This window comes from Neoarius graeffei, chromosome 20 (assembly GCF_027579695.1).
Source record: "Neoarius graeffei isolate fNeoGra1 chromosome 20, fNeoGra1.pri, whole genome shotgun sequence".
NCBI lineage: Eukaryota > Metazoa > Chordata > Actinopteri > Siluriformes > Ariidae > Neoarius > Neoarius graeffei.
In genome coordinates, this window is record NC_083588.1 from 11,401,969 (window position 1) to 11,417,704 (window position 15,736).

Genomic DNA, 15,736 nt, shown 5'->3' on the forward strand with positions numbered 1-15,736 from the left:
ACTGGAACAAGGATCCAGACATCCTAACGATCTCCAAGGTTTAACTATTGAACATGTGGAAATTGTGTGGAGGGGATGAAAACAAAGTTTTCCCTTTATCCCTCTCCCCTTCTTCTTTTCTGATAGAGAAGGGCAAAGAAAGAAAAATCGGAAAGCTCGAAAACTCTTGTCGTTGATTTTCACTATGACAGAAATCTTTTACGTTTTAAAAAGTAATGCTAAGTTCATGAAATACACCATTTTTGTATCACATTATTTATATTTATGAAGAATAAAGAGTCAAACAGGCTCAACATGGTCTCAACTAAAGGCCTTCCGAGAAGCCCAGACAGATACTGCAAGTTTGTTGTGTGTCCATTTAAAGTGACGTTAATTAAGCCTTTGTGTTGTAATTTGACTAACAGCTTGTCAGCGTCTGAGTTCTATCCTGTTACAGGAAACTGGGATTTCCTGTAAGAGCCAATGTACCTCCCCGAATACTCGCCCCCTACATTTGTTCTCATCTTTCTCCAACTCCATCCACTGCTCCCTCGTTTTCTCGATTTCTCAAAGTTAACTGAAGTTCCGTATGCCCTCTGCATCCCATCATATCGTGTCTTAATTGCTCTGGTGGCCCCGTTCAGAAAGAACTATAAAACCTCTCAACATTTTAAGTGGAGATCAGACAGACGGAAGCCTTCATTCTCCTTCTCCATTCACAGCACTTAAAGAGTTTGAATTGATTAACAGATTGAGGAGGTTTTGACCCAGGTAGTTGATGGGAAATCCAGATCCAGAGAAGGGGATGAAAAGACACACTCTTTTGGAGACAATTGAATTAATAGTTTCGTGAAAAAAAAAATAAATTTACCCGATCTTCCTTTCACCCCCAATTGTACTAGTATTCAGTCCATCCAGGGCATGTTTGCTTGTTCCTTTAGATTTGTGCTAGAGTTCCAAGGCTTATGTCACTTCCTACTAAGTGAAGCATAAAACCATCAGTTTAGCATTGTGCAAAATGCATGCCTAAAACATCACTTGCTCACCTCAAATCATTTTCAGTTGTTTACTGATGTTTACTTGCCGATGTGGTTTCGGACATTTGGCTGTACGTTGTGCATTTCGTTTTTACTGCAGACACAGAGTTCCAAAGCAACAGAACCTCAGGTGTTCATGCTACTGGTAATTAAACAGACAGTTTCAGTCCCATGAGTGCCAGAGAGTGCTTGTTGGTGCCTCGAACAAGACCCTTAATCCTCAATACTCAGCCATAGGCTTGGATAGGATTCTGCCACACTTTGTAAGTCACATTGTATAAAATGAATACACATATAACATTGAAACGACACAATTTCTCTCAAGTTGTAAAGAGTCAATTCCAGTGTCACTTCTTTATTTTGTATGAAAACATATTTGACAGCATGTTGAGTGGTGTTCTTTGAATCCTGTCGTGCATGGAGCCAGTCGTCTGGGCCTCCATTGTTTTTCACTTTTAAATAGACCCATCACAGTCCGTCTGCACAGTTTTTCTCCTCTGGCTTGCGATAGTATCACATGTGTAGCGCTTGTGCTCCATGCAGGTATCAAGGGATCTATTAGCTGAATTTATGGAGGAATGCAACACCAGTCCAAGTTCAAAGAGCAGGGCAGTTCCTCTGAGATCATACACCATTTGACTGCTACCGAGCTCTGGTTCTGCTTTTTACACTCCCTGTCTTCAACACGATCTTTGTCTCTCTCTTTGTCTCATTCCCCACATTTTTCAAATAGTTTCTTGTTTATTTGGTTTTCAGATTCAAATAATAGTCATCAAGAGAAGATGTGGTTTAGGACATTGTCACAAAAGAAAAAAATTGAACGCCATTACTTTGTACTATTTTAGCCTTTTCAGTAGCAAAATTTGTGGTTAATGTAAAAGACTACATAAATCAACAAACTCAGATTAAGCCTCAGTGCCGTTCTTTGGAACTGGAGAATAACACCACATACAGTAAATACTTTAAAATGAAATAATGACCACCAAGGAATCTTGTTAAAGTGAAATCTGTGCGTTCATACAATTGAGGCATTTGTTAGTATTGCTACATTACCTCTGACTCTGTTTCTTGCTGTCTTGTTGCTAGTGCCAAGTTCTTGGCAATTTAATGACAGTAATTGATTTTGACCCTATCTCTTGGATTTACTGACTTGCTTCAGGCTCTGACCATGATTATTGGATGGCTCCCTGCTGTTCAAATAATAAAGTGTTAAGCTAGTGAAACTTGAACACTTTCTCACCAGTTTTTATTGTTCGAAACATTGTTAGAACCTCCACCAACTTGCTTGTTACCTCTGCTAGCTTTGTTGGAGAAGGTTATGTTTTCGCCTCCGTTTGTTTGTTTGACTTTTCCCAACGTAACTCAAAAAGAAGTGATTAGATTTTTATGAAATTTGGAGGAAAGGTGGGCCGTTGGCCAAAGAACAATTGACTCAATTTCGATGCAAATCCGGTTACATATACGGATCCAGGATTTTTTTTTTTACCTGTTCCCAACGTAACTCAAAAAGTAGTGATCGGATTTTGATGAAATTTTGAGGAAAAATGAGCCATGGGCCAAGGAACAATTGATTAGATGTTGATGCAAATCCAGATATGTGACTTGGTATAGGTACGGTATGCACTCTACTGAGTGCCCTACTAATTTCTTGTGTTCTTTAGTGCAATACGTGTGTCTAATTCTGAATCGGAAGTCATTTGATCTTATGCTCATCCATTCAACATGATTGAAACCCAACACTTGAGTTAAGAAATGAAATACTTAGCACTCTCGCTAATTGATATCAATAAATTCTGAAGGTTGGACAAGAGACATAGGAAACCTAGAGGTCAACACACCCACTAGAAAGACCTCGCTGATAAAAATCATCTGTAACTTTCACAAAATTGGCTTTGTTACATACATTAGAACTTTAATTTGAGAGAGTTGTGCGACCCAGCTAGCTAATATCAGCTCACAGGACAGAATTTGTGACAGGAGTTTTTAACAGTCTTCATTACTAAAACTAGTCAATGAACTAAAATAATTTAACTTGATAGAATTTTTGAAGGGAATTTTTAAAGTTATACTCATAAATGTTAAAAATCTTAGCTGCTATGCACTCACCAGTTAGCAAAGCAAGCTAACGTAATACTGTGAATAAATCTCAGTATAAAGTTAAGTCGATAAATGTTAATCTCCACTGCTAACAATATCCAGTGAGCTAAAAGTTAATTTATACATATTTAGCTACCTTCAAGCTAATTGCTACATATTTCTGAGAGGATTATTCGTATCAACATTTATACGTATAAATGTTGGCAATCTTTACTGCTCTAGAGTTGAAATAATTTGTATGACAGTATTTATGAGAGGTTTTTTTTTTTCATATACAGTATATTAACAAACGACAGTCTGCTAACACTAGGTACATACCTGAAATAATCTAAGACGATTTGTGAGAGGATTTTTAAGTTATAGTCAGAAATATTAACCATAAATCTTCATTAACACTCACTAGATAGCTAAAATAAATTAACTTGGCAAGATTTCTGAGAAAAGTTTTGACTTTTGTTCATGAACATAGCCATGAACATCTTCACTGCTAACTCTAGTCTGCTAGCTAAAATATTCAAAGTTGGCTGGCATTTCTGAGGTAATTTTTGACTCTATTTAAAACAGTTTTTACATGCGCAGGTTGCGTAGCTCTGCCAACAAACCCTTGTCTGTGTTTATCGACTGTATGTCAACATATGCTCCATATTGCATATTTCCAGCCTCGGGCTTGCTAGCATGTGAAATAGTTTGGATAGTGAGACAAGTGAGACATGCTTTAGCAGGTGATTCAAACAGCTCAGGACGCACCTGTTCAAACAAACCAGTGTAGATGAGTGTTTTCCAGGAGAGTAAGGTTCATTGATGGCAGACCTGGGTGAAATTGTGAAAGTCTGTGAAAAATATTATCACATACCCGTAGCTGCTTCACGAGTCAGCAGTAGATGTCCACATGCTAGTCTTTATGGTTGTACTGTGATACAGTCTCAAAGTGTTAGATCATGAACACTTTGGTGGATAAACCAAGTTACCCAAGTCTCAGAGGATGTCTAAATACTGTACGTTTAGAGAATGATGTCAAATGATACAATTTTTCATTGAATTCAATGTTGTTCTTGTCTTTTTTTTCTTTTTCTCGATATTCATGCGTATTTAGTTTCAGACCACACAGGCTGTTTCAAGGCAATATTTGAGAAGGTCAGGTCAAATGTTCAGGACTAGTTTGTAAAGTGCTCTTGTTCCTCATCTCATCTCATCTCATCTCATTATCTCTAGACGCTTTATCCTGTTCTACAGGGTCGCAGGCAAGCTGGAGCCTATCCCAGCTGACTACGGGTGAAAGGCGGGGTACACCCTGGACAAGTCGCCAGGTCATCACAGGGCTGACACATAGACACAGACAACCATTCACACTCACATTCACACCTACGGTCAATTTAGGCCAAGTTTACATTAGACCGTATCTGTCTCGTTTTCTTCGCGGATGCACTGTCCGTTTACATTAAACCGCCTGGAAACGCCGGGAAACGGGAATCCGCCAGGGTCCACGTATTCAATCCAGATCGTGTCTGGTCCGGTGCTGTGTAAACATTGAGAATACGTGGATACGCTGTGCTGAGCTCTAGCTGGCGTCGTCATTGGACAACGTCACTGTGACATCCACCTTCCTGATTCGCTGGCGTTGGTCATGTGACGCGACTGCTGAAAAACGGCGCGGACTTCCGCCTTGTATCACCTTTCATTAAAGAGTATAAAAGTATGAAAATACTGCAAATACTGATGCAAATACTGCCCATTGTGTAGTTATGATTGTCTTTAGGCTTGCCATCCTTCCACTTGCAAATGGAAAGTGATATGCGCTGGGATCACACACACAGCGGCTCAGTCCCGAATCACAGCTTGTGCACTTCACTCGCGTGCTCTGTGAGCTGCGCAAGGCCGGAGTGCGCACCCTCCAGAGGGCACTCGCTGTTCAGGGCGGAGTGATTTGGAGCGCAGGATGCCTGCGGAGCCGAGCGTATCCGTGTATTGGTGTTGCTGTGTGCACGCAAGTCGTGTATTGGTGTTGCTGTGTGCACACTAATCGTTTTAAAAACGTTAATCTGATGATCCGCTGATACGGTCTAATGTAAACATGGGCTTAGAGTCACCAGTTAACCTAACCTGCATGTCTTTGGACTGTGGGGGAAACCGGAGCACCCGGAGGAAACCCACGCGGACACGGGGAGAACATGCAAACTCCGCACAGAAAGGCCCTCGCCGGCCACGGGGCTCGAACCCGGACCTTCTTGCTGTGAGGCGACAGCGCTAACCACTACACCACCGTGCCGCCGCTCTTGTTCCTCCTTTTCAAAATATTTGACAGAACCACAGCTGATGGAAATACAGCATTCTTTTGCTGACTTTTTCAAAATTCATTTGACATTCATGAAATATTAAGATGTGTGTTCAACCATGTGTCTCATCTCATCTCATTATCTCTAGCCGCTTTATCCTTCTACAGGGTCGCAGGCAAGCTGGAGCCTATCCCAGCTGACTACGGGCGAAAGGCGGGGTACACCCTGGACAAGTCGCCAGGTCATCACAGGGCTGACACATAGACACAGACAACCATTCACACTCACATTCACACCTACGGTCAATTTAGAGTCACCAGTGAACCTAACCTGCATGTCTTTGGACTGTGGGGCAAACCGGAGCACCCGGAGGAAACCCACGCGGACACGGGGAGAACATGCAAAGTCCGCACAGAAAGGCCCTCGCCGGCCACGGGGCTCGAACCCGGACCTTCTTGCTGTGAGGCGACAGCGCTAACCACTACACCACCGTGCCACCCTGCTTCAATATTGCTAACTTTATTTCATCATTAATCAAACCACACCAAATATTCCAACACACTGTTACTGTTTTCAGTGCATCATAGAACACTATAAGTATGATGTCACATTAACGGTATTAGAAATTTTCTGATCATTGCCAATTTTCTACAAATTACTCTTTTAATTCTGTTGCAGGGTCCAAATGCCCTGGTGACTTACACCATCATTAGTGGAGCAGACGACAGCTTCCGTGTCGATCCCGAATCAGGTGACCTGATTGCCACAAAGCGACTGGACAGAGAACGACGGTCAAAATATTCTCTGCTTGTCCGAGCAGATGACGGACAGCAGTCCTCAGACATGCGTGTCAATATCACCGTCAGTGATATTAACGATCACACGCCGAAGTTCTCTCGCTCGGTGTACTCTTTCGATATCCCAGAGGATATGGCTCCAGGTAAATCCATTTAATACTTATTAATCTGTGTATTGGAATGCAGTAATAATAATTATAACACCACATGCAGGTTTTGTACGTTTGTACCTTTACTTTTGGCTGAGTTTTTTTTTTTCATGGATATTGATAGAAGATCAGGTTCCAGTCTTATTGCTAATTTTTTTTACCGGTACCAAATGACTCAACATAATGATGAAGTGATGAGTTTATAGATCACTGATAAAAGATGCCTGTGAGTTGAAGGTGAAACACACTTTACTAGACACCACACACACGTTTTCACACACATAATGATAGGGCCATAAGAACATTTCCCTCAAAACATTGGTCAGATACAACAGAGACATAATGAGTACGAGATCTGTTGGGAGTAGATTAGACAACACTGATTTAGAGTAACTCAATCTAGGACCTAGGGCATGGGTTGCGTGTACAGTACTAAAACAGGATCAAGCCTCTAAACCATCTAGGAGTGGTCATGCCAGACTAAATACAACAAGCGGGTGACTCTCAGCATTTATCCTGCAGAAAATCAAACCCACACTGCCTGTTCATCGTCAAAGCCTCTGCTAGGGTTTTATACAGAATGAACACGACGTCTGCGTTTCCCAAAACCGCAAAAAAAAATTCAAACTGCACAACAATAATAAACTCCACTGGGAACAGGGAAAAGTACAAGTCAGCATTCATTGTGTGTTTTGTAAAATGTGGTTCAGCTTTGCTTTGATCCATGCCATGTTGTGCTGCCTCTTGTTTCTCACTCTCTCTGCATTTTCTCTTCTCAGGCTCCATTGTGGCGGCCATTCTGGCGAGTGACTCGGATTCCGGGTCGAATGGTGAAGTGACCTACTCTCTCGAGGAAGACGATGATGATTCCACCTTCCTAGTCAACCCTGTCACCGGAGTGTTTAACGTAACGAGGCCGCTGGATTATGAAACGCAGCAGTATTACATCATCACTGTGAAGGCAGAGGATGGTGGAGGCCAAGCCAGCCTTGTTCGGGTGTATTTTAACATCCTGGACATAAATGATAACAAGCCAACCTTCAACGCGTCTGTTTATAGCACGTCTGTCTTGGAGGACTTGAGTCTTGGATCGCCTGTTCTTACCGTAGCAGCAAGCGACGCTGACGATGGTAAGATATGCAAGAATACTCCGGGAAAGAAGGCATGGCCCATGTGGTGGTTCGTCGCCGTGACAGAGTGGACTAACTGATTCTGTCAGTTAGACTCTATCCACTGACTCTGTCAGTACCAGGGAAGAAGGTGTGGCCTCTGTTTTCATTTGTACCAAGGAAGAGGACATGGGTTCTGGGGTTGTTAGTCTTACTGAAGCAAGGGTGACCTGTTTCTGCCATGACCAGGAAAGAAGGCATGGTCTCTGCATTTCTTAGTCCCAGTGAAGCAGATGTGACTTCTGTTTCTTTCTGTACCAGGGAAGAGGGCATGGCCTCTGCACTTGTTAGTCCCAGGGAAGGAGGTGTGGCCTCTGTTTTCATTTGTACCAGGGAAGAGGACATGGGTTCTGGGGTTGTTGGTCCTCTTGAAGCAAGGGTGGCCTCTGTTTCTGCCATTCCCAGGAAAGAGGACATGGTCTCTGCACTTCTTAATCCCAGTGAAGCAGATGTGACCTCTGTTTCTTTCTGTACCAGGGAAGAGGGCATGGCCTCTGCACTTGTTAGTCCCAGAGGGAAGGAGGTGTGGCCTCTGTTTTCATTTTGTACCAAGTAAGAGGACATGGGTTCTGGGGTTGTTGGTCCGATTGAAGCAAGGGTGGCCTCTGTTTCTGCCATTACCAGGAAAGAGGGAACGATCTCTGCACTTCTGAGTCCCAGTGAAGCAGATCTGACCTCTCTTTCTGTCAGAACCAGGGAAGAGGGTGTGGCCTCTGAGCTTGTTAGTCCTCATGAAGCAAGTGTGGCCTTGGTCTCTGTCAGTTCCAGGACAGAAAAGCTTTCACTTTCCAGGAAAGAGGGAATGGCCCCATTCACTTGTTACTCCCAGTGAGGAAAGTGTGGTTTGTCCCTTTTCATCAATTGCAAGGAAGAACATGTGGCTTCATCACTTATTTTTCTGAGTGAAGTAGGTGTGGCTTCTATCAATGCCAGGGAAGAGTGCATGATCTCCGTGCTTGTTAGTCCTAGTGAAGCAGGTATGGCTCTGGACCAGGGAAGAGGGCATGGCTTCTGTTCTTGTTATTCCTACTAAAGAAGATCTTGCTTGTCGGTTCAAGTCGAAGAGGTGTGATGCGCGTTTCTGTCAGTTTTGGTCAAGGGGATGTGGCCGCTATCCCTGTTACTTTACCCTTGTGTGCATGTAGAAAATGATTAAATTGGATTAGATTACGAGCGGTTAAATGAACAGCCATTTTGAAACAAACACAAATCTGAGTCAGCAGGATCTCTCAAACCTTCACTTGCTAAAATTTATTGAGGACTCGTGGATGGATTTGTAAAGGGAAAGACTTTATATGTTCCATTTTTATGTCATCTCTCAGCCTCAGATACCTTGGAGTATGTTGATCTTTGTCGGATTTCCATTTGTGCTGAAAAATGTGGCTTTTGTAATGTTTGCTTCCACGTGGCTCCAGCGAGACTATAGTATTACGCCCCAACTTCGATGCTGGATATTACGCATACATACTCGGCAAACAGGGCAGTGTTATTCGATGCCAGAGAGCTGAAAGATGGAGCAGATCTGGCTTCGTTAAGTGCTCTAGCCTTAGCACATAACCCTGCGTGCATTTTTTAAGCAGCGTAGCATTACATCTCCACACACATTAGGTTGGGGCTACTCTTTTTTTAGTTCATTAGAAATGCTTTGTCCTACTGACCTTAGTCATCTGTTTGGATGGTTATGTTTTTTGGACCAGTTATGCCCTATCTAGCTTAACTTCATCTCGGTATAAATAATCCTGATGGAAATGGAGTTCCAAAAGACCTTCCCATGCATGGGCAGGATGGCATGTCATTGAAAACCCTTTTGACGCTTTTTCAGCCCCGACAGCAATCAGAAGGAATTGTGTCAAATTTCTCGATAGTACTAATTTTTTCATTCCGATTGTTTGCATTTTTATTGATTTAGCTTTTAATATCCTCACCTGACACACTTGTTAAACTACAATGAGCCCTCAAGTAGCTTCAAGGACCTTATCTGTGCTGAAAAAAAATATATATATAAAACGCTACATTTGATTTGAAATAGGGACATTTTAAGCCCTCAAGTAGCTTCAAGGACAAAATACATAAAAGGGCCACTTTTTGGAATTCAAAATGGCCAAAAATATACATAGACCTCTGAGAGTTAAACCAGTAAAGAAATAATCACTCCAAAAATGTCTCGATCTTGACTTTAGAGTTGGGTAATCTGGGCCCAGATCACCATCTCTGTAATATAAATACTTTTTTTTTTCTTCATTTTTTAAATTTTTTTTAGGGTCAACATGAACAGATTTAATTTGCACAGAACTGTATGAAACTAGGACCATGGCTCGGCTTGCACGGCAGCGTTAGCATAGCGCCAAGCCGCCTTTCTCAGACTGCGCGCTAAATTGGTTTCTAATGTGGTTATGGTGACCTACATTCCTCTTTCCACCCTCTCTCTTTCTGTCTTTTTTCTGTCTCTCTATCCATCTTTCTGAGATCCTCATCTGCCTGCTGTTCATCCTCTGAGACCATATCGCTCCCAGAACGGCTTTCCTAGCACTATCTAAGCCATGACCTCTCTGTCCATGGCAGCTGATGAAGAGATGATTTGTTTTTGTAAACAACGGGGAATTGTGGGAAGGTGCCGAGGCGTTTCGCATGAGTAGTCCGGCATGTAGCATTAAACGATGCTCAATTTGAGCCTGTTTGCACTGAGTAAATTGCTCAACACAGCTCACACGGCATCTGATACTGAGTGTGGCACTAATTACCGCGAGCAAATGCACATTTTAGACACCGTAACACGTCACAGGCTTTTAGCACACATTATGCGCAATTCCAGTTTTCTTTTCTTTCTTTTTTTTGCTGATGACTGGATGATGACCTTGTTGACTGTAGAAACAAGAGGGAATTGTGGGAAGGCACTGATGCATAAGAGCTGCTCAATTTGACTTCATCTTGAGCATTCTACAATCTGAATGTAGAACATTCATGACTGACATATTTAGTGCGCATTTTTGGAAAAAAAAAATTACAATGCGTCCACATTTAAACACACTGATTCTATGAAAAATGTTTCTATGATAACCTTATAATACTTACTACAGCAGCGTGAGCTGTGTCAGCTGTCTTGGGAGTTGTAAATTCTCCCATTGTCAAGTAAATCTAGGCTACCTCTTTGAAATGCACTTAATTCTCGAGCTTGCACTGTTATTTATGATTTGCCCGCATTCTTGAGCTAAAAACTCAGATAATTCACAGAGAGGATGTGTATGTATCAGTACCAGATGTTGCAGTAACAATATGTGGAAAAGCATCAATCAAATAAGAATATCAGCGTTTAAGGGTGTTTTTGTTATGCACGGGATGCGGTGTCGACATTTTGGGTAATTTTAGACTTCACGTTTCTTATAAGAGGTTAATCCAAAATGGAGAAATAATACAGATCTAAAAATATTGGATACAATGTTGGATACAAGCCCATGGTTAAAACCCCTGTAATGTAGTTTCATTAATTCTCTGATCTTTCATAACGGCATCGTTTAAAATCATAAAAAATTCATCAAGTCACGAGTAATGGTGGCGCAGTGGTTAAGGTTCTGCGCTAGTGATGGTGAATTCAAATCTCAGGGCTGCCAGAGAGCCTAATATTGGGCTCTAAAGGAAGACCATGAGCTTCCCAGCTCTATATGTTTGGATGTATTGTGTTTTGTTTTATTTTTCTTGGAGAAGAAGCCTGCATGATGATTTGGGGCAGTGATAAGATTCTGTGCTCGTGAACAGAAGACCCCACAGAACTACTTTTGGCCTGACGACTAAAACAACTCATTGGTGTCCTTGGATTATCCTGTATACGGTCTCATTTGTAAACCTCCCCCCCCATTGAGACTCCACCTAAATCACACAGAACCCATACGGACATATCCAATTCACACAGAACACATACATTCAATTCCTGGAGGACATGTAAAGGGCTTCACCCAAATTGAAAAAAAAAAAAAACCCAACCCAACAACGAGAAATTCTATCTAGATCCACCAGAACTACACCGAAGTCTGACAGAATCCCCCACAAAACTCATCCAAACCATGTAGAACACTGTCGAAAACCCATCCAAATGTCACAGAACCCTAGAAAACCCAGCTTGATCCACAAAACCAATAAAGAACCTGACCAAATCTCACACAACTATGAGAGAACCCACCTAAATTACAAATTCAAATCGAGGATAACTCAGAGAACCCATGTAAATCTCAGAGAACCCAACCAACTCTCAGAACCTGATCAAAACAATCCAAATCACACCAATGATTTTTGGTCAGTTTTGTCACGCCAAAAGCACCTGCCAAATAAGCACACATAAATAATTGAAAACTCATTCCGTATTTCTGATTGAAATTGCAATAATAATCTGCTTTTTAAATCATATTTAACCCTTTCACCACTGTGTAGCTTTTTCCAGAAGGGGTTTTCTGACTACAACCGGAATAGCAGTCTACAGTGGTGAAAAGGTTAATAAATACACTGTGTGCACAATTATTAGGCAAGTTGTATTCCTGATGATTAATTTTATCGTTGAACAAATACAGTGCTCTCAGTCAATCCAAATTGTTAATAAACCTCAAACCAGAATGATTAACAAAGGAAAGGGGAGTTTAGGCATTCTCAGGGGAATATACAAGTGTGCAGAATTATTAGGCAACTAAATGAAAAGCTTAAAGTTTCCCATCTCACTTGTTTATTTTAATTTTCAGTGTAACAAATAAACAACTCAGAATTAACAAATAAACACTTCTAGCATTTCAAAAATATTCAGTGACCAATATAGCCACCCTTCTTTTCAATAACTGCCATGAGCCTTCCATCCAGTCTGTTAGTTTTTTGATTTGTTGACGATCAACTTTTTGTGCAGGAGCAACCATGGCCTCCCAAATGCTATTCAGAGTGGTGTATTGTCTTCCCTCGCTGTAAATCTCATGCTTAAGAAGGGGCCACAAGTACTCAATAGGGTTTAAGTCAGGTGAGGAAGGGGGCCATGTCATTACTTTGTCATCTTTAAGGCCTTTGTGGGCTCGCCAAGCAGTGGAGTACTTGGGTGCATGTGATGGTGCATTGTTCTGCATAACAATCATGGCCTTCTTGAATGATGCAGACTTCTTCCCATACCACTGCTTGAAGAATGTATCTTTTAGAAACTGGCAGTAGGTTTGGAAGTTGATGTTAAGTCCATCTTCAACCTGAAATGGTCAGACTAGCTCATCCTTAATAATAGCAGCCCATGCCATTACCCCTCCACCACCTTGCTGGTGTCTGAGTCAAAGTGCCCTGTGTCCATTAGTTATCCAGCTATGGGCCCATCCATCTGGTCTATCCAGAGTCACTCTCATTTCATCCGTCCATAAAACCTTTGGAAAATCTGTCTTCAGATATTTCTTGGCCCAATCTTGACATTTCAACTTGTGAGTCTTGTTTAGTGGTGGTCGTGTTTCAGCCTTCCTTACCTTGGCCATGTCTCTGAGCACCGAACACCTTGTCCTTCTGGACACTCCAGGTCGGTTGCAGTTCTAGAATATTGTGGCACTGGAGGATAATGGGTTCCTGGTAGCTTCATGTTTAATCCTTCTCAAGTCTTTTGCGGTTAATTTGTGTCTTTTCTTCTCCACACATTTTTTGCGACCCTGTTGACTATTTGCAACAAAACGTTTGATTGTTTTGTGCTCACATTTCTATAGCTTAGCTATTTCAAGAGTGCTGCATCCCTCTGATAGGCATTTTACAATTTTTGTCTTTTCAGTGTCTGTTAAATCTCTTTTTTGGCCCATTTTGCCTGAGATAAAGAAGCTGCCTAATAATTATGCACACCTTAATATAGGGTATTAATGACTTTAGGTCACACCCTCCCTCATTACACAAATAAATACCACCTGAGAATGCTTAAATCCAATTAGCATTCAAGTGTATCTAGCTTGCGGTTGGAAAACATGCATAGAAATAATGGTAGGGTCAGAGTACTCACTTGCCTAATAATTGTGCACACAGTGTAAAGAATTCACAGAGTCCGTTCTTTTCCCGTGTGTATATTCGGAGCAATTACCAAAATAGGTCTTGTATTCTGGCGCTCATTTTATTAAATTTATAAAACAACCCAATATTTATAAGCCCATCCAATGACATGCATATCCAGTCATTGAGTTTCCATTTGGATCATTTGAACAGGCTCAGTTGGAAGGTTCCTGCTGTGTTATTTCCCTGTGCCCTGAACTCACTTGTGTATATAATCCAAATTGTTCGTGTAGTTAATAGAAGGTTCTGTCATGCTTTTCAGGTATGAATGCCCAACTAGCCTACAGCATTGCATCAGGAGATCCTCAAGCCCAATTCACAATCACTAACTCTGGTGTCCTTCAAACTCGGAAGCTTCTAGATCGGGAGACTCAGTCCTTCTACAACCTTGTTATTACCGTTAATGACCTGGCTCTGCCTCCTGCCACCCGCTTTACCAGTACTGCCCAGGTGTCAATCATTCTACTGGATGTCAACGACTGCTCACCCGTGTTCATTTCGCAGAAGATGGCCTACATCCAGGAGAATACAGCAGTGGACACAGTAGTTTTTACAGCGCATGCGATGGATCCAGATAGTGGGCCCAATAGCTATGTGGAATATTTGCTTGGTGGTGGATACAGAAACAAATTTAGCATTGGAAATATTGATGGTAATGTCAAGTTGATTGGGGAACTAGATCGCGAAGAGATGGCCAATTACACGCTAACGGTCATCGCCAAAGACAAAGGCCAGCCACCTCTGTCGTCAACGATGGAGGTTACCATGGTGGTGTTGGATGTAAATGACAATACACCAAGCTTCTCACAGAATATCTACGATATTGAGATTGAAGAAAACACACTCACTGGCACTGACATCCTTCAGGTGTTTGCTAGTGATGCTGATGAAGGGACCAATGGACAAATAAGGTTCTCCATTGCAGCAGGCATTGGACACTCTGATTTCCGTATTGATTCAGTGACAGGTGCGATCTCTGTTGCCAAGCTGCTGGATCGGGAAACTCGCCCTTCGTATTCACTGGTGGTTCAGGCTTCAGATCGGGGGAGCAGCCCACGGTTTGATCGTGCTACAGTAAACATTGTGCTGCTGGATATTAACGATTGTGCACCTGTATTCGAGCTTTCACCTTACACCATCAATGTCCAGGAGAACCTGGGAAACCTTCCCAAGAACATCTTACAGGCAAGTGCAGAAAGCCTAAACCACACAAAACCAAACAAAAATTGTATGTGTATTCAGCAAAATCCCATTCAAATAAAGTCGAGTGCACAGGGAACTAAGATAGGACCTTTCAGAATCTCAAAGAGTCCCAAGAACATCACCCAAATCACAAAGGATGTTATGAGAAGCTAAGTAAAACACACGACCCATAGAGAGAAATCCATCCACATCGCATACAATCTAACAACAATCACAAAACCCAGACAGAAGAATCCTGCCAGGAATCCATTCAGATCACACATCATCTAACCAAATCACAAAAGCAATACAGAGGAACCTTGCCAGGAACCCCTCCAAATCATACAACCCATACAGAGGACCCCAGCTAGGAGACCATCCAAATCATACAACCCACACAAAGGACCCCAGCCAGATACCCATCCAAATCATACAACCCATACAGAGGAACCCTGCCAGGAGCCCATCCAAATCACACATAACCAAATCACAGAACCCACAGAGAAGAACCCAACCAGGAACCTTTCCAAAATCACACAACCCACACAGAAGAATCCTGCCAGGAATCCATCCAGATCTCACATATTATCTAACCAAATCACAAAACCCATACAATGGAACATTGCCAGGAACCCGTCCAAATCACACATCATCAAATCACATCACCTGTAGAGAACAACCCAACTAGGACCCATTCAAATCACACAAAAATCATTAAAATTACTCCAGGCAAAAAATAAATTCAAATAACACACAGCCTAGCCAGAAACCCAAAGTCACAGCATCTGGAGAGAACCATCCATCCATTATCCGTAGCCGCTTATCCTGTGCAGGGTCGCAGGCAAGCTGGAGCCAATCCCAGCTGACTATGGGCGAGAGGCGGGGTATACCCTGGACAAATCATCGCAGGGCTGACACATAGAGACAAACAACCATTCACACTCACATTCACACCTACGGTCAATTTAGAGCCACCAAATAGCCGAACCTGCATGTCTTTGGACTGTGGGGGAAACCGGA

General features: G+C 42.2%; 1 protein-coding gene across 1 annotated transcript in view; it reads left to right on the top strand.

Annotated features, from left to right (window-relative positions):
* Positions 1 to 15,736, top strand: part of fat4 (FAT atypical cadherin 4) — a 154,738-nt gene that overhangs the window by 80,776 nt on the left and 58,226 nt on the right. Inside the window, exons 3-5 of the mRNA XM_060901236.1 lie at positions 6,065 to 6,326; positions 7,112 to 7,462; positions 13,797 to 14,719. Coding sequence (XP_060757219.1) covers positions 6,065 to 6,326; positions 7,112 to 7,462; positions 13,797 to 14,719 — 1,536 coding nt within the window. The remainder of the gene's footprint in view (positions 1 to 6,064; positions 6,327 to 7,111; positions 7,463 to 13,796; positions 14,720 to 15,736) is intronic.